At 40.7% G+C, this 19709-nt stretch overlaps 1 protein-coding gene across 1 annotated transcript in view; it reads left to right on the plus strand.

Moving 5' to 3' along the window:
• The first annotated feature begins 9502 nt into the window (after positions 1-9502).
• Positions 9503-19709, plus strand: part of mdfi (MyoD family inhibitor) — a 27290-nt gene continuing 17083 nt past the window's right edge. The window contains exons 1-2 of the mRNA XM_069156953.1: positions 9503-9861; positions 11272-11461. Of these exons, the coding sequence (XP_069013054.1) occupies positions 11311-11461 (151 nt within the window). The 5' untranslated portion in view covers positions 9503-9861; positions 11272-11310. The remainder of the gene's footprint in view (positions 9862-11271; positions 11462-19709) is intronic.

Raw genomic sequence — 19709 nt, forward strand, 5'->3', positions numbered from 1 at the left:
GCTCATCTGAAACCTATTCAAGAGCTCTTCATTTGGAAAAAAAACAAAGAGTTGCAAATAGCAGCTTTAGCTGCTTTGGTTTTAAGGTCTTTATGCAGAAAATATTATTTTAATTCCAAGTATAACAAAAAAAAATTGTATAACAAAAAATGAACCCTGATATAAAACATGTCAAATGATCATTAGTCATAATCATCAAAATAGTCCTATGCAGTGTAGTAGTTGGCCAAGACAACTGCTGCGACTCGGTGGAAACTTCTTTGAGTTGGAAGTTTGTTCTGCATCAGTCCTGCAGGCCTTCAGAGGTCAGCATGTGCTGTGATACAGAGAACGGCCACCAGGAGGAGTAAACAAACCAGACAACACAAGCAGCATCTCATAAACACACAACCCGGCAACAAACATCATGGGAGTCCACTGACACGGTCTGACCAACAGGGTGGGCCAGAGAGTGCAGAACAAACAAGAACACCGAGTGAATTATCTCTCCTGCTTGTGATGGAGTGAATGACATGAACACAGGTGGCTGAGATCTCCTTAGGGTTTATAGAATAGGTGGTGTGTACTGTACTGTGTGGGGTTAAAACATACTTTTCTGTCACTTATACTCTTAGTTTACCCAACTACCTACATTTTCCCTTCTCCTCCTTCTCTTCCTCCACCTCTGTCTGTCTCTCTTGCAGGTTTACATGCCCTACAGCCTTCTTCTTTTAAAACTCCACCCTGCATCATGGATGTGTTGCCACAGGGAGAAAAAAATGGAAACTGGCTGGATGTTTTTTGGGAAAGTTGAAACTTTGTTTAATCTTGTGCTTTTAGTGAACTTCTCCGTTAGTCAGCTGGGAGGAAACTCGCTCTTGACGCTTAAATCCCTGTGACATTTGGTTTTGGGAGAGACCCCATCCTAAGCCTATTAGGGACCCACAAAGCACACAATCTCTCTCTCACACACACACACACACACACACACACACACACACACACACACACACACACACACACACACACACACACTCACTGGCATGCACGCATCGTGAATACTAAACAGAAAACTTAGTAGCTGCTATATACTTGTAAAAGGTGAGCCAGGGTGCACAGCAATAAACAAAGGTGGTTATTCTTGGTGTGGCTCGGTGGTGTTTGGCACAAACCTGAGTTTGAACCTCTGCATACATTTCTTAATGCTCATATGCACGGAGTACGCATTAGGCGAATATGAGTGTGCATTGTACAGTGAGTGTTTGAGTGATTTGGATTTGAACGCTAATGCATCCGCTTGCCTGTCGGTGAGCATGGACTCGCGTTGCTAAATCAATATGCATGTGTGTGTGTGTGTGTGTGCATGAGTGCATGGGTGGGTGTGAAGGGCTGCTAGTCCCAACAGCATGGAGAGCACTGAGGTCCAGGCAGACCCTCTGAGTCACAAAATAAATTCACTGAAAGCCATGCAGACATCTCCCTCCATCTCTCCCCAGTTCACTCTGTCTTCCTGTCTCTCCCTTCTGTGGCTGCAGCAGTGGGCTGCCCGCCAAACAGTATACTGACTCACTGAAAACAACACAACATACTGTGTGCATCTGCTGTTGCATGCATCCACAAGGCTCTCTTTCTCTTCTCTTTGTCTGCATTCAAATTTGGGCCCGCACATTTCTCTTTTTTGCTGCTTTCATGTAAAGCCGTGATATGCTTTTGCGCTCAGTTTGGCTTCACTTACTGACAGCCCGTTGTGCATTCACCATTATGATACTAATGTTACTAACAATGGGAAAATGGGAAAGAAACAGAAGAATCAAGTACATTTAAAAAAATATATATACAAAAATAACAAAGTATGTGTTCACATTACCTTAAAACGTGGTACATGTATTTATTAATATTCTGCGTCATGTATGGAGGGATGAAACTGGATGTGGGTTAGGGTACTTAACGGTTTAGTAAGATGAGAATCCGTTGTATGCACCTTTGGTCTTACAGGAGCAGTGTGTCCCTACTAAAGCATTATTACCTTAACATCTATTCTGTGGACTCAACATGCAGAGTGGGCGTAATTACTTGATAAAACCTGTGTTTTGTTGAGGTCGGTTTTACCGCTATATGGGTACCTCACCAAAGGGTGTAACTATGATATGAACATTGAAGGAGGGGGGTCCAAAGTGATATTTGCTCCCACTGTGGTCCAAAATGTAAAATGTCCAAAATGTTATATGAATAATATTTTTTTCATATTTTCAACAAACTATAGTATGACTAAAAAAAAAGAATTACGACATTGTATAGTATGATTTCTTTTCACATTTTGGACAATATACTATTGTATGACTTTTTTTTATTTATTTTACGACACACTATTGTATGACTTTTTTTCACGTTTTGGACGACACACTATTATATGACATTTTTTTGATTTTACGACACACTATTGTATGACTTTTTTTTTAAATTTTACAACATACTATAATATTACTTTTTTCACATTTTGGAAGACATGTATGATTTATTTATCATATTTCGGATGACATGCTACAGTATGACTTTTTTCACATTTCGGACGACAAGCTATTGTATGACTTTTTATTTTTATTTTACGACACGCTATTGTATGACTTTTTTATTTTATTTGACAACATGCTATAATATGACTTTTTTTCACATTTTAGACAAAATAAAAAAGTGACTTTTTTATCACTTTTTGGACAACATGCTATAGTATGACTTTTTTCACATTTTGGAAGACATACTACAGTATGACTTTTTTTCACATTTTAGACGACATAAAAAAGTGACTTTTTTTTACCACATTTCGGATGACATGCTATAAGCATGACTTCCGTTGAAGTAGTGGCAGGCAACACAATAGTGCAGTTGTCAGCGTTGTCATCTCACAGTCTAAAGGTCCTGGGGTCGATACCCGCCTGGGACTTTCTATGTGGAGTTTGCATGTTCCTGCGTAAGTAATAACCTAAAAGTAAAATATGGACAACTAACTTATGCATGTAGTCCATGATGTAAAACAAGCATGTAGTCGTAAATGTCACACTCCAAGCAAGAACATTCAATCCAAGTTCCAAGCCATCTATCGAACTGTGTACTTTCTGATTGTGAGATGACAACGCTAATAACTGCAAATGTGTAGGTAGGTATTTACTTTATTAATCCCCGAGGGGAAATTTTTTAATTGTGCTGCCTTTATTGGATGTTTGTCTGACTTATTTAACTTATATGACTTTTAAACTTTTTAAAGAATACAGCACTGTGGTGCAGTGGTTAGTATTGCTGCTTCCCAGTCAGACTTCATCACTCTTCAGTCAGAAGGTTCCAGGTTTGATTCTTGCCCTTGACATGGCTTTTCATCTAAGATGTTAATGTCATCCTTTCCAGAGCAAGTCTCAAACCTGGAACTTTCTGACTGAAAGGCAACAACCCCAACCACTGCACCATTGATCGCCATTACATCACATGTTTAAAAGTCATTTAAGTCAAACAAGCATGCAATAAAGGCATCAAAATGTTTAAGTTCCAAGGCCGCGTTGTCATCGCACAATCAGGAATTTCTCAGTTCGATAAGGGGCCTGGAACTTTGTGTGGAGGATTGCATGTTCTTGCTTGAATGTAATGTTTTAAATTATGGATGCATAAGTTAGTCATCCATATTATGGATGACAAACTTTACTTTTAGGTTATTAGTTTAGCAGGAACATGCAAATTCCACATAGAAAGTCCCAGGCAGGTATCGAACCCGGGACCTTTTTATCACATTTCGAACGACACGCTACGGTTTGACTTTTGTTTTTATCACATTTCGGACGACACGCTACGGTTTGACTTTTTTATCACATTTCGGACGACATGACTTTCTTAAAATTTTGGGAAATTTTTTTCTTATATTGTCCAAAATTGCATCACAGACCGTTAAACTATTTTTAGTTACGTCATGTTAGATATGTTTGAACTGACATAGTATTGCTTCTACTTTGGTGACAAATTACAGACACAATCAGGAAGCCCCTCCCCCAACCCCCCCTCCTTCCCCCCACCACACACACAAATTGCAATAATTTTCTGTGTATAAATAGTGCCATTTCCTTTTCACTGAAGCTGAAGTGATTACTTGGACCGAATCAGTCTGTCTTCTGTAATAACCAGGCGTGACCGCAGTGATTTAAAAAAGCCACGTGATCCTCAGCACTGCTGTAACTCAAGGGGTCAGCATGCAACAAACATGACAGGCAAAGAGAGCAAGAGGACTTTGCAAATCAATCCTAAAGTCAAAATAACTGATATTAATTCAAAGGATTTAAGCTATATCAACTGCATGCACACACTGGACTGTTATGAAGCCTGCAGCTGTTTGTTTTTCATAGGTATGTTTTTTTTTTCTTCCCAAGATCCCTCCCCAGAGAGGCCATGAGTCTGATGGGAAAGTAGATGAAGCTACCAATGCCATGTGTGTCAGAGAGAGAGAGAGAAAGAGAGGGAGAAAGAGGGAGAGAGAGAAAGGGGGGGGAAAGGGGTAAAGAGAATGTGTGTGAGAGGGAGAGAGAGAGAGGGAGAGGGGGAGAGAGAGAGAGAGAGAGAGAGAGAGAGAGAGAGAGAGAGAGAGAGAGAGAGAGGGCCCCAGCTGCAGAACAAAAGCATCTTTGTGAGTGATTGGAACCACATTTTCACCCTCCCGTCTCTCTCACTCTTGCTCTCCCTCCCAGTCACCATACTGTTCAGAAACACTGAGACAATCGCTGTCAAAAGTTTACAATAATACTCGGAGATGGACACTCATACTGCATACTGTGTGTGTGTGTGTGTGTGTGTGTGTGTGTGTGTGTGTGTGTGTGTGGCTCCAGTTTCACTTCTCTGCAAAGACATCCCTACACACACAAACATCTCTCTCTCCCTCCCTCCCTCCCTGTGTCTCTGTCTGGACTCTCCCTCTCTCAGTCTCAACATTACCTCCTACCACATGAGATCTCATAGTCTGGTCAAAAGTGGAGCAGCTCTCTCCTTAGTCCTTCCAGCGCTGGCTAGAAAGCAACCTGTTATTTTTCTCCTGGCTATCAAAGGACTGAAAAGCCTCTGAAGGCTCAGAGGCCTAAGCCAAACATAGATGAGGTCTGTGCACTGTGAGAAAGGTAGAAGATGTGCTTTCAACGTAGTAAAAAAAAATGGTATGATTGTCACTGGACATTTTGCCCTCAGTTCAGTTTGAAAACAGAGTTCATAAGTTCAATTTAAGCTAAAGTTATGATGCAGTTCCTGTTGCACGAGAAAAAAGTGCAGCACAGTAAGGAGCTTGAAGGGAAGCTCAAGTTGAAGTATTCAAAGTTAGGTCACTTGATCAACATCAGCATGTGTGTTAAATTTGTGTGACCACTGTTACGTGTGCGATTTCACCATTGACCTGTGCTGAGGGTGCACATCAAACTTTGTGTCAGTTTTACGAGAACTGAAAGACTCCACAGGGAGCCAGATCCGGTGAGTGTTGTTGCAGATGAGAGACTTGTGCGTTTTAACTCCATGTGCAAATCGCGTCACAGTTCAGGTTGTTTCCCCTCAGACGCCTCAAAATGAGACGTTAGAACTTGGTGTGACCGTCTGACCCTGAGGGATAAATTTATGACGCACAACCCTGCGAACGTCAAAGAGAGTGCGCTTGGTTGGACCTGATGCACCCTCTTCCGTCTTGGGCAGCGACCTTCTCTCTTAAGATTCTAATGTCACTCAGAAACACCTATCCAGGCTCATTGCTTTGTTTCCAAATTCCCGACAACAGTGAATTTGTTGCGCACTCTCCGCTTAAATTCATGGTGAAATCACAAACACACACGAACCAGTGGTCACAAGAAGGCGTGTAACACAGGTGCTCATGTTGATCTCATGGTAAAAGGTCTCCAATCGTACCTTTTTCATCTTAACTGTTTTAAAGCGTTTTACAATTGGCCTCCCACTCACCAATCACGTACACACATCAGGAGCAACTTGTCGTTTGGTGTCCTGCCTGAGGACACTTTGGCGTAGCAACAGGAGGACCCTGGAATTGAAGCGCTCAACCTCACAGTTACTGGCCGACCCGCTCCACCATCTGAGGCGCAGACGCACTAATCGAGCCACATACTCACAGAAGGTATTGCCCCATGGACATCACTCTACTCCGCTCCGTCCCAGCACAACAGGAGCAGTTTCAGAACTTCTCGACCGCACGTCATGTTGGAAAAGCTCACTGTTGCAATGCATCATGGGAGACAAAATACTGTATCATATTTTCTATTCATTTAAAGCCATAATTCACATTTTAGGAAATGAGAAATGGGAAATGAGAGTATCAATACCTCTCTCATGTCTGGAACTAACTTGGTGAAGTCTCTGCTAGTTGCCCGGTGACTGGGGCCAACAAAATAAAAGTGTTGTTCAGCAGATTTTGTTACCTGTTGGGCTTCTCTCCCTATTTTTAGATAGTGTGGCAGTCCACCACCTCAGCTAACCACCTGCTACATATTTACAGCACAGACAAAAAAGCAATATCAATCTTCTCATTAAAGTGTCAACAAGAAACGGTCTGTATTTCCCAGAATGTCAAACTGTTTCTTTGAAGGAAACCTTATGTGTTCAGGATCAGGGAGAAAATCGAATACGCTGTTACAGGAGAATGTGTCTTTATGTACATCAGCAGTATAATTGGCAGCTGATTTGATGGAGGTGAGGAATGTAGAAGGGCATTGCCAAATTCAGTTAGTTGGTGCACTAGACTTGACGTGATCCAAAGTGTACCTGTTCACCTCTACACGAAGCTGCAATTACAACCAGAACAAAGGCAATCCGCAGATTGACAGTGTTTACAGCGTGTGCAGCACCTGCCACCTACTCTGTGACAAATGTGTTTAAATACCATTAAATAACTGTTACACAAGGTCTGATTAAATTACCACTGAGCACCCATGAATCACAAGCATGTAAATACCAACTAAGCAACACAGATGAAAGCCATTCGACTGTACTACAGAGAACCTTGTGAGAGTGGCAAATGGTGATTTGCAGTGTGGGTCATGAACGGATGTAAAAGGATACAAAGCATAAGCTCTTCCCGAAGCTGATGACAAAAAAATTCCCCACTGTCATTGTTCAGTGGTGGAATAGGTGAGGAAACTGAATCTTGTACAAACACAGAAGACTTGAATGCAGCCACGGTGCTTGTATTTTGGTTTATTTATCTGGGTCTTATGTTTTGATTACACTTTAACTGTGCCGTCTCGCATTTAGGTGACGTGATGATATGGGGTAAAGGGGGAGAATTTCCCAATTAACACATGGTGATCCTGTGAATTAGCTGAAATGAACTCTGAATTTTAATATCATGCAATCTGGGAGTGCTCTTGTACCATTCCTGTTAAAAATCCCCTGCAGTTCATGACAAACTGACAAGTTATGCATGTAAAGTGCCAAGGGCGGCAAATATACTCAAAATATGTTGATATGAATAAACTCGAAGACTCTTTGAAATGCTGAAGTCCCATATCAGCAAAATGTTATACTGGGGCAGCCTCTCTAGATGATGTCTTAATTTTATATCTATTAGATTTATGTGTATTTAGATTCAGAAAGTCAGTTTGGTCCACTGAACTGTAATTACCAAGCTCCCCTAAGTAACTTATAGTACGTCTACATGTCTTTCACAAACCAAAAAACAAACAGACCAAAAAAATCCTGCTGGAACAAGAACTCTTCTAACACTACCACTGCCCACACAAACTCTGACCCTCGTGCCCAGACAGACACTAAGCCCCCACAGAGCACAAATCCGTCAAATATTTCAGCGTCAAAGCCGGGCTCTCTCTCTACCGGATGAGTGACTGTACACACAAATTGAATAGGAGGGTATCATGTTGTTTGTAAAAAATGGAGCCTGTCTCAAAAGCCTCAGAAGATTTGCCACAGAGAATTACCTTGTGCCACAGCCCCGCCTCCAAACGTCAATCACAGAAAACACACTCTTCAGCAAACCTCCAGGTGTCAGTCGACATGACGTGACAAGGTCTGTCAGTCATGGGCAGTATTTTTCTGTATCAGGAAACACAAGTAATTCGCCTGTTTCACTCATTTGTGCCCACAACATGTAACATTGTAAGTAATATATAAGGTCACATTTCAAGATCTTTTGAAGGTTGACTTTGATTTTCCTATGTGAAACACAGAACAGTCACTCCTCTTGTATATTCTAATTTAGTACAGTATCAATGTAAATATATTGGCCCCTCCCCCTGCCTCCCTCATTATTTGTATTTGACCTAAAGGAAATGGTTATGCTTCCAAAGTAGATTATTCACCACAGATGTCTTAACATATCTGTGATTTATGGCTGCACTTACTCATGGACATCATCCATGAGAGTGTTTATAAGATTATGAAGTATAACGTAACATTTTGATAACTGTTGATTTTGTGTTGTTGTGTTTGGTTAAAAAAAAAAAAGAACTCACTTATCTAGTACTTGATGCAACTTGATGGACAAGAGTCAGTTTCATAAAGGCACATGTTGTTGTCAGTGAGCAGGTTTTGTAAAGTTGTAAAAATATAACCAGCTGATGTCTGTATACAATTTATAGTGTACAAAATACCCATGTGCAGTTTTTTTCTAATTACGCTACTCTTTAGTACACAATTGCCATAATGAGGATGAATCAGAGATAAAATGACCTGGTTTTGGTTTTAAAAGGTCATTTGAGCACCAGAATGAATGAAGAACATTCACACAGTGAGTCACAACAGCATGTAAAATAAAAACAGTGAAACAAAAGAGCAAAGTTTGGTCGGCCCTTGTCAGAGTAGGCTACTATCAAACAAAAGCCCACTGAAATATGTAATAATTTTACAGGATTACTATATAATAATTACAACTAGGAACATGTATCCTTTAAAAGTTTGTTCATTGTTGAAATAGAAAAAAAAAGAGAACAGCATTGGGTGCCAAAAAGCAGCTAATAAATGACATTTTTTTGTAAGAATTGTTGTTTTTAAGGGCTGAAAGAGTAATGACGACTCCACAGAACATTACAGGAATATTATATAGCATATTATGTTTCTGTAAGAGACTAAAATGTTATTACAATAGCTGAAACAGAGGCTATCAACTAATTGTAGATGCTGGATTTAAGTGCTTTTGAGAATATACCATTGTTTACTGCATTATTGCTGTTAAAAGGTTTTCTAAAGTACTTGTCCATTATTCATGAAAAAAACCATATGTTTCTGGGCTCATAATTCCTGATGAAAGCTAGCCTGTGTTAGTGCCGTGTCTGGTTCGGGTTAAGGGGTAATTATATGACAGTATAGTTCAGCCCAACTACTTTCTAGCCTGAAGGAAGCACAATCACTGCTGACTGTAGTTTCCTGTCCAATAGCCGCAGCGCAGAAATCTGAGGCAAGTATAGTGGGAGTGAGGAGAGAGGCGAGACCGAATGCACACAACGGATAGTGCTCATTTTAAGATTGTAAACAAGTTTGGGAAGGCGGTGTGTTTGGAGTTTGATTGCACGAACGCAAGAGAAGGTGAAGAAACCTGCAACGCAGACAAAGAGAGTTCAGCGAGCTGCCTGTACAGTTAAACTTCCCAACATCTGGTCTGCTGGAGGACGGGGCGAGCCGGGGAGAGAAACTTTGGAGGCGGAGAGAAAACTATCTCCACTGGAGAAAATGCACTGAAATAAAAACTTTGGGTCACCTGCATGAGCCGAAAAGAGATTTGGTGGTCGTGTAAAGTGACAAGAGCGGAGAGAAGGAGGAGTGGAGAGGTCCTGGAGGGCTAGAAGTCCACCTGGAGTGATCAGAGAATGAATTAGTCTAAGGCTCGGCTGCACAAAGTCCCAGCCAGAGAAGGTAAGAGGCTGTTTCCTGTGCTGTTGTTGTGGATCAAAGTCAGTTATTCTGCAGTATAAATCCAAGCAGAGAAAGGATCCCCACACTGGAGCCGAGTTCGGTCTGAGCATGCAGGGACTCGTTTTGGGAAAGCAGAGCGCAGGCATGCAATAAAGGTAAACAGAATACGCCCGTTATTAGCTAAGGGTTACATTTAATGTTTGATCTATATTTCAGCGTACATTTCTCCTAAAAGGTAGACTTGATTGTTGTCAAACCTGGGTACAAGTACACATTATAGATAAAACTTTGGCACTTTGGTGAGTGTGCGCTGCGCTGAATTCTCTCTTTTCCCGAAACTTCTTTAAACTTTGTACCGTTTTTAAAAAAAAAACGGAGCCCATTGTAGCTATTTAAGGACGAAATATTGTTCATGAAGCCAACGTGAACTCAGAGAACGTTGCTTCGTTTCGCGTTTTCCACAAAAACTAAATGTTATCCAAAGTTTTGGGGACAGCGAGTGCGGAGCGATCCGCGGGAGCGCGCAAACAGCTGCCCAGCTGAGCAGCTTTTTGGCAGGAGAGGCGCGCGCCAAACACAGGCTGGCACGTGAGGTATACACTGAGCTTTTCCTATATAAATAAAAAGGTTTAAAACGTTAGAATACCAGGAAAACACACATGTGGCCTGATTACAGGTATTTTAGCCTGTACAGAAGTAAGAACGGACTAACTGAAAGTCTGTTTACTTTATTGAAGTATAATATATTTTTCTGTTACATTATTATCATCTCGAGTATTGTTCAACAGTAAAATGACGTGGTTTCAAAAATATTAAAATAATGAACAGTTAAAACTATCTGCTTGTTTAACAGTTTTAGTGAATCACTTTCACTTTTGAATCGATTTAAAATCCAAGATTTTACTTTTTATGTACATTTTCTTGTGAATCAGCACAGCATAGAAGCTAACATGTTTTGTACTTTGCAACCTAGAAACTTCCCTTTTAGTATTTTTTTGTATTTATTGTAGTTAATTACTTACAGTAAGTTTTTTTGGTCTATGTTTCTGTTGTTACTGTCCCCCGAGCTCATATTTTAGTTGTCATGCTGTATATAATAAATACTCTCCTTACTGTTATTATTATTTGCACAACATAAGTTTAAAGACTTTCAAAACTATTCATTAAAATGGACTATTATTAGACGTTTCCGTTGTGTCAGCACTGTCATGAAAGCAGTCTGCCGCTTCCTTTGGTGATTTTAGAATAGCTGAAAGGGATTCGTGCTGGTTCAAGTTGTGTCTGACTGCACCTCTCCCTGCGAAGCACGGTCTGTTGGTTTGTTGCTCAAAGACAATGAGAAATCTCTCATGTGACCCACGTAGTCATCTCTATAATAATATTTGTGGCTGTATCCTCTCTCTGCTTCAGGCTCATTCACCTCCTCTCATAAAAGCCAGGCCTACGCCCATGGATGAGGAGAGGAGTGTCGCTGCCATCTCCCCAGAGCCACCTGATGACGGGGACCCCGGTCTAGCAGCTCCACAACCAAGTTCGCACGCAACCTCAAACACAGAAAGAGAAAACAGCGGCCCGAACCCACAGCCCTTTCCCAGTGCAGGTAAGAAACAGGTCGCAGCAGAAAACACAACAAACAAACACCAGTGTGTAACTGTTAGTGTTTCTGTATGGTGTTAGAAGAAAGAACAAAAGACTCCACAAAAAGGTGTGTGATGGGTCTAAACATACCAACCACTGAAACCAGGTTCTATTAAGCCTCTGTTGTCGCTTTTTGGCATGATTCCTGTATAGAAATATGGCTGCCTCTAAATACCGGGATAGAAAGTAGTTTCCATTTTAATCATGCATGGTATGAAGTTGGTCAATACAGGATAGATGTATGTTAAACCTTTTCCTTAAGTATAATAATAATGCATTTATTAACAGTGAAGGTTGTATAGATTTATGTTTGTTTTCTTAAGTGGAATAATCTTGACTTATTGTTGTGTTTTTAAAACTTTAAGACTGGTAATTAGTAACTGTTAATGGCACTCAGAGGCTGTTCTCTAGAAACTCCCACGAAATCCAAGAAAAACCTCTGAGTGTTTTTGCTGGATGTCATTGTGAGTCATTAGGTCAGAGGCCTTCTCGGAGACAGACACAACAGTTGTGTGTTCAGGTGATTTGGAAAACTGGTCTGTGTGGGGAGAGGTGCCACCTCGGATGATCTGAGGGGTCAGGACCAATTCAGCGCTGTGGAATGCTTAAATGGCACAATGGGGCTCCTGGGAATTTGTGAATGAACCTGTGACCCTTTCTCTTTGTGGGACTGGTCACTGTGAGGGTTGACTGACACAGGGGACGGGAACAGAGGGATGTGGACTTGAGTACGGGCAGTTTTGTGCCTGAATGACTCATCCAGGATCAGCCAAAATGATTCAGGTTCCCTATAGCTTTGGTGAGAAAACAACGGCACCGTCTGCGGAACAGAGTGCAGGTCCTTTGGGGTAATTCGGGTAGGTGTGGTTAACAGGGAAGTGTGCAGAGATTTAAGTGTCTTGTTGCCATGGGACTCTGCCACAAAAATGTTTGATGGTTGATGGACTTATTTTATTCTATTTATGTTTTGTTTTATTCCGGCGAGTCGCAACTCAATCTATTGTGATTACTGTGTTGAACTGCAAACATACAACCTTCACATGCACATCTCTGCATCGCTACACTGTGGTTAACCACGATGAGTGTAAGTACACCATCAGATTTAATGATAATTCCTGAAGAGTTCTGAAGTTATTAAACAGGAGGTGTGTGTCCAAACATGTTCTCCTGTGCTGACTTTATCTGTGCTTGCTCTACAGGAAGCCAACACAAAGTATAACTGTGGCTTCTCCCACTATAGTTACACTTCTTTTCGCTGTCTGTGTGTGTGCGTGTGTGCGTGCGTGCGTGCGTGCGTGTGTGTGTGCGTGCGTGTGTGCGTGTGTGTGTGTGTGTGTGTGTGTGTAGGCTGAGTGTAGGTAGGTGAGTCGGGGTGTGGAGGAGACGATTGGTCAGGCTTCAACTGAGGGCAACAAGGCCAGGCTTTCAGCTCTGCGTCACCCCCACCCCCACCCAGCCCTCTGCATGAAGAGTGCAGGGCTTTGGGACAACGCAACAGACACATGTAGAGATCTAACTGAGGCTTGAATCTAACTTTTGGCTATTGGTTCATTTTTAGAATAGGATAACACTTTCCAAAATAGCACTCTTGCTGCTGGCCTAATAATTGCAGCCTAATTTTTTGGATGCTGTTTTTCTCTAACCAGCGAGTGGCGAGTGTCATATACTTCTTACCAGCATCTTTTGCAGTTGACACTGAAGCTGCAGTCTTGGTTGCTGGGAGCAGTTATTCAGTGTTTTTTTCACATTGATCAAAGAAAAACTTTATTAAATGAGTTGTTAGTCCTAGAGAGGTTAACGTACAACGACCTTGACAGATGCATCGATGTATCATGACTGTAGCTATGTAACAGGCTATTCAGATTATGTCCCTTAATCTCACCTACTGAGCTCTGAATGGTTAGGTTTTTATCTTAACATGAGTGGGATGTAGGCAGCAATTCAAAGGTCTTGAACTGTGTTTGTTTCTTCAAGGTTTTGCAGATATTAAACATTCATGGTTTAAAAAATATGCATAAAATACAAAGAATTTCCCCTGTAACCTCTTCAAGGTCAGCAGGCATCATTTTTATAATGGCTGTTCAATGAGAAAATTAAAACTCTCTTGGCTTCAGTAAATGTTTATTGCATTACCGCGTTTGGCCACCGGGACAAAGTAGCAGAAACTGGTGCCCAGCTCAAAAATCAATGCTTGTGCCACCATGTGTTGGGTACACAGTAGATATTTTCCTGTCCCACTGGAGATGCAAATAGTAGAAATGTATTGCAACGGCCCTGTCAGTCAATCTTCCTGTTTCAACCCTGCATAATGGCAAAGTGTATGATAGACCTTTCAATCTACTAAAGGATACGATGCCAGTGTTAGGTTTGGCCTCGACTTGGAATAAAAACGTTCAGGAAAGGTTGAGGAAAAGATCATGGTTTGGGTTTGAAAAAGTATATTATGAGACTTTCCATCTGTCACCTAAGATACTAAAGTTAAGTCCAGTTTATACTTATAGTGTAGAACATTTATATACAACAAAGTGCTGCACAACATCAAGACAAAATTAAAACAAATCAAACAGACTTGAAAAACCAGGAAGCAATTCAAAACAACATACAAGTTAAATACATTATAAAGGTAATACCTGCATAAACTTTTAAAAACTAGGCGAGGCAAAATGTGACACTGGTTGACCGACTGGTGTATTACAGGGTTTGGCGTGATACCAGGCTGTCTCTTTAGATTGGTTGTGACTTTGTCAGAAAGATGTTGATTAATTTCTTTGATAGTTTTTGAGGCCATGATTTATTTATGACAATGACCTGGTAGCACCAGCGTGCGAGCCAGCCAGTCACAATGCACCACACAACTTCACAGAAAGTTTTAGCCCTCCTGTCTATGCATATTTGGATAGAATATATTCTGCTGTTAGTGAATAAAGCTCTGCTCATTCATTACAGGGCCATAAAATGGGGGTGTTTGTGTGTTGTGAGTGTTGCTCTCATTCAGGCTTGAAGATGCAATGAGGCTGTCTGTTTATACAGAAGGAGGCTTTCACAACCACATGCTAGACTCCTTCATTCTCCTCCACCACAAACAGTTCTCGCACTCTATTTTTCTCCTTGTCTTTCATCTTTTTAACCCACTTTTCTGATGTTATTGTCTTTCTTTCCTACACAGTCTGTATTACATTGATTTCAATTTGTTTTCATACAAATACTGCTATTAGTAAGAATGCAATTTTAACTTTCAAGAGACACAACGTATGTTTTAACAATGTCTGTGACAGATGTAGGTCAAACTTTTATTTGGCTTCTATTGATTTTCCAGCTAATATGAAAGCAAATTTAGTCAGCTGAGGCTAATTAATGCTAAATTTCATAAGGAGGTGAAACAAATCTGGGCAGTTATTTGGTTACACTGATCTCCGTACGCCAAACTTTATGCTCATCCAAAATTGTTATATTAAAAAAAAAAAAAAAAAAAACCTTGAGATGATCAGTGTTACCTTAGCACCTGATGCTAAATTCAGACAAGTATGTCAGTTAACTCTCAAAAAAACTGTAAAATGTCCCAGTTAAAATTCGAAGCACATCATATCGTAGCTTTATCCTTCTCACTGCCAAATACTACTGGGGCCGTCAGGACTCAGGGCTGTGATGTCATGCTTTACGCTGGTCGACGAGTTGTTAATATCAGTAGTGAGCTATTTCAAAACTTCTAGGTTTGTACACAGAGAAGAAGATGCAACCAGCAACCAACTACCTTAGTATAACGACTGTAAATAGGATTAAACAGCGAACCTGGCCTCTGTCAGAATATATGATATATATATGTTATATATAAGATACATAATGGAGTTTCCCCTCAGTTTCTAAAGGGCTCAGGAGCTGGTGATCACGGTGGGAATGGTGCGCAGTCATTTCACTAAAATGTTGTTGTATTATCATGGCTATATATATATATATATATTAATAATTGAGTTTTTGAAGCAACTGCCTGGGTGCTTTAAAAAAAAAAAAACCTGGGTGCTGCACCTAAGTGTTAGAAAGTTAAGAGAAATAGCATTTGTGTGTTCAGCCTGGCTTTCTTTTCTGTGAAATGAATCCTCTGTCTATGTCATAGTGTTGAACTCTCTTCCTCTTCACTCCAGTTTGTAGATGGGGCTCTTTTCCCTTTTTAGTCGCTGAGGTTTGTTGAGGCTTGTGTCTAATTTGGTTTCTCGCAGAGATTGAAATAAACTCAGAGCAGTTTGAGGCATTTTTACAGCATATTTGAACGCCAAAAATGAACATGCTTTATTTTCCTTTACCACCTCGCAAACATTTGAGAATGGCTTGCTGCTGCTGCTGCTGCCCTGGTGGCCTGCGCTCGGTTTTTCTCTCCCTCACCAATGACTTCCTTGAGTACAGTCTCTAAATCTTCCGAACTCATGTCGTAAACTGCTGACAGATAATGTCAGCATGGTGTGATGGTACAAACTAGCAAGCGAACTGTCTGTCTTTGTGAGACACTTGAACTAGCAGCATGTTTCTGTATAGTGAACTGTGATGATAACCCTCTCAAGTGAGGGTTTTGTCTTTTCCAAGGTTTTCAAGTCTGTTGTGGCAAAGCTGATCCCTTACAGTTTTTTAGGCCGATATTGACCCTTAGAATAATAGCTATAACTCAAAAATGACAAGAATAATTATAAAATAAATTGCACAATCAAAACATGTCTTCCTGAATGTGAAATCCAACTGATTTCTGTTTATCTCCTACTGTTTATGACCATTTTGTCCTTCAATTACGTATGCAGTGCAGTACAGTACAGTGTGTTAGAGTATTTGGTTTGTGTTCCTGTTTCATGCTCCTTGCGTTAGATGCAGCAGTATAACACTCAGTTAGCAAAGCAGCTGTATTTTCCCATGAACCGGAGGAATCTTAGAGACAAAGTAACTCAATTAAATTCCCCTTAAGCCTGCTCAACAGCAGACAGTTTTTGTCTTTAATGAGCTTACACTCCCTCATTCTCTCAGAGCAACTATAATCTCTAGATTTTGGAAATATTCCAGTGCAGCACTCTGTGTCTGTCTGTGTGGGTTCTTTCTCTATTTGGCTGAATTGCAGCTTAACAATTGCCTCTTCTTTCCTTTCTCCTTTTTTGTGTGCGCATGTGAGGGTTTGTGTATTTGTTGAGCAATAGAGATAAAAACACACCATTGCTTCTGTTGTGTGTTCTTCTTTGTGTTATCCTCGGTCTTGGTCAGAACCCCAGTGGTTGTGTGGTTTCAATCAGTTCCAGTCATTACTGCTGGCCAGAGAGCTACTACGGCCTCTTCTCAACTAACTCAGCTATGCTGAATATTATTCTGCTCGACTGCTCTTCACCTTATCTTATTGTGTCTTCTTCACTATTTTCTCTATTCTTCTCTTCATCATCGGGCCTGAATGGTATGCTTTCATTTGTGGTAACCGTTATTCTCACAGAAAATGTCCAAAAATATTTTTAAAAAAGCCCATCACAATTCCCCTGAAGGGATGCAGACACCTTAGACACCTGTCTTTGCATACATGTTAGAAGTGTGCTCTTCCAAAGATGTAATAGTGAAGCTTGAAACAGGGTTGAGATAGTTTGAAAGGAAGCAGGTAAACTCTGCTCAGCTCTCTGTTCTCTGTGAACCCATCCGAGATCATACCCAGAGGAACAGCAGGATGTGCTTCCCCTCAGGTGATTCAGGATATGTCACATTGTTTCCCTGCTCATATAAGTAGTGTGTGTGTGTGTGTGTGTGTGTGTGTGTGTGTGTGTGTGTGTGTGTGCGCACGTATGTGTGAGTGTGTGCCATTACCCTATGTGATCCATATGTTTTTGCTTTATGGTTGACTGTTTGTTTACTGGGAGACTGAAATTCCTCCGAATCGCCCCTTCAGGGCCACTGACACGTGTGCATACACGAAACCAGAAACACTGGTCAACATGCACATACATGAACCCACACAGGTACACAGTTGAGCATTCACAAACAAATACAAATCCTCACCCACACGTGTAAACACACAGCCCAGATCTCGTCAGCGGCTCTTGATTGCTCTGGTCTGATTTAAATTAGAGGCTCATCTCTCTCAGATCTCAGAAATGTCTCTGAGGTTGAGCCGTTTGGTGGTTTGAAGATGGTGCCAACACACAATTGGTTGAAGGCCTGCTTGGGATGGCACTATGGGTTTTGGTGGGAATGTGTTTAGATCCAACAATCGTGGTTTTGAACGTTTACAGAGAGAAAGCTTTGACTGGCTTAGTCACAAGACCCTTAAACTTTTAACCCGTAGTACCCGACTGGAAGCAGAAGAATAAATACATAACAGACTACTGAACTGCAGAATGGAAAGGGTTCTTAAGATCAGATGACGGAGCACATATAAGTATGGAGGTGCAAGTGTATCTATTTACAGACCTGCAGTGTACGTATTAATCACATGGCTTGTTTTGTCTTTTTAAGATTGGATTTGTGGCATTTTGCCTTCATTACATTGCAGTATATGTAGACAGGAAATGTTGGGAAAGACAGCAGGGGAATGACACACAGCTGATGTCACCGGGGAATCAAACCAGGGACTCGAGGGCATTTTCATCCGTGTGGTACGCACGCTAGCCACTCAGTCATTGGGGCGCCCCCCTTTTTTTTTTGTTTTTTTTTGCATCTTTAACATTAATTTTTCCAACAATGGCTGTGGTATTCCTTTTGACCTTTGTCACACAGTTGTCTTGGTTTGGAATTTTTTTTATTTTTCAGATGAAGTAATGGATTTTTCTTGAAATGATTGTTGTGAAGTCATGGGACCTTTTGCTAAAGGAGACTGCCCTTTCCTTTCCTGGGGTTTGCTTTTTGTGGCTGTGGTAATATCATAATTGCCCCCAAAAGTTACTGCCAGACAATGACAACAAAACAACATGAGAGACGATGAGTAGAACTGATATATAATCAATTATATTTCTGATCTTAATATTTTCAAGAACTTGCCAACTGTCTGAAGTTATCAAAGTCAATTGTTGCCCACCAGCCCATGGGGTAAAATAACTTTTTTTAACGATCCATCCTCAATATATTTTTTATAAAATGGATACCAGCTGCATAGAACAATGGACAATAATAGGTAACTGTTCAGACAATTAACAACTGATTTATTGACTATAAAAATATAAAACATGTTTAAACATATATTTGAAGATACATGACTGTGGCTGAAAGACTAAAGTTCAATTTTCGAAGGAAACAGTTCTCAATGAAGGCTTCCATATCTGAAAAAGGCTGATTGCGTCTAATGGATACAACGTGGGCCTTAGAGATGGCTTCCACATGCAGGAGACAAGTGTGTGTGACGAGAGTCGGTACTAGATATGGGAAGGTAACACTGTGTCTTATGTGTGTGTCTATGCGCGTGTTGGTTTTGTGTATCACTGTCTCATAATAACGGAAGAGCAGGAAGTACTTCCCATGCCTTCAGGTCCCGTTTACATCTTCTGCGACTTCACACGCACAGAAAATCCCTCCTCATACAAAATTCTCTCAAAGATAGACTCACACACAGGTACAAACACACAAACTCATGAAAGCTAAGGCAAACACAAGTGTTCCAAAGCTTAAGACACTGTTCCTTTTCTTCAAGGTTAGACCCTCCTACATAACCAAGTGATTCATACAGCAGCTTTAATATAGTTAGGAAATACAGTGTTTCTTCAGCCCAGCCAAATGAGCTCTGCCAGTTGTTAATATTGTAAAGTCTTGCTGTTTAACGACACAACATAATGGTTCCATTTCAACAACAGAATGAACGTTCCCAAAAGTACAGTCTCCAGTATCAACATTACTGTTGGTAAAGACAAAAGAAACCTCTGAAATGTCCTCGTCTAAGTCAATAATTAATTTATCAAGCTAAGAGACCGAGAGATTTTAAATCCTCTTTCTTTGTGTGCTACAGATAGAGCTGCAACGACTAGTTGATTAACTGTTTAGTCGATCGACAGAAAATCATTCGCAAACCATTTTGATGAGCAATCAATTGTTTTGACTAATTTCTTATAATTAAATAAATGAATGCTACAATTTACTGATTCCAGCTTCTTAAATGTGAAATCTTCTATTATAATAAACTGGTTATTTGTGGTTGTGCGCTGTTAGTCACGGCAAAAAAAAAAAAAAAAAAAAAAAGGCTGCCACTTTGACTTTGGGAAACACTGGTTGAC

Source organism: Embiotoca jacksoni, unplaced genomic scaffold, assembly GCF_022577435.1.
Source record: "Embiotoca jacksoni isolate LCO1_2020_lvr unplaced genomic scaffold, fEmbJac1.0.p SCAF_1, whole genome shotgun sequence".
NCBI lineage: Eukaryota > Metazoa > Chordata > Actinopteri > Embiotocidae > Embiotoca > Embiotoca jacksoni.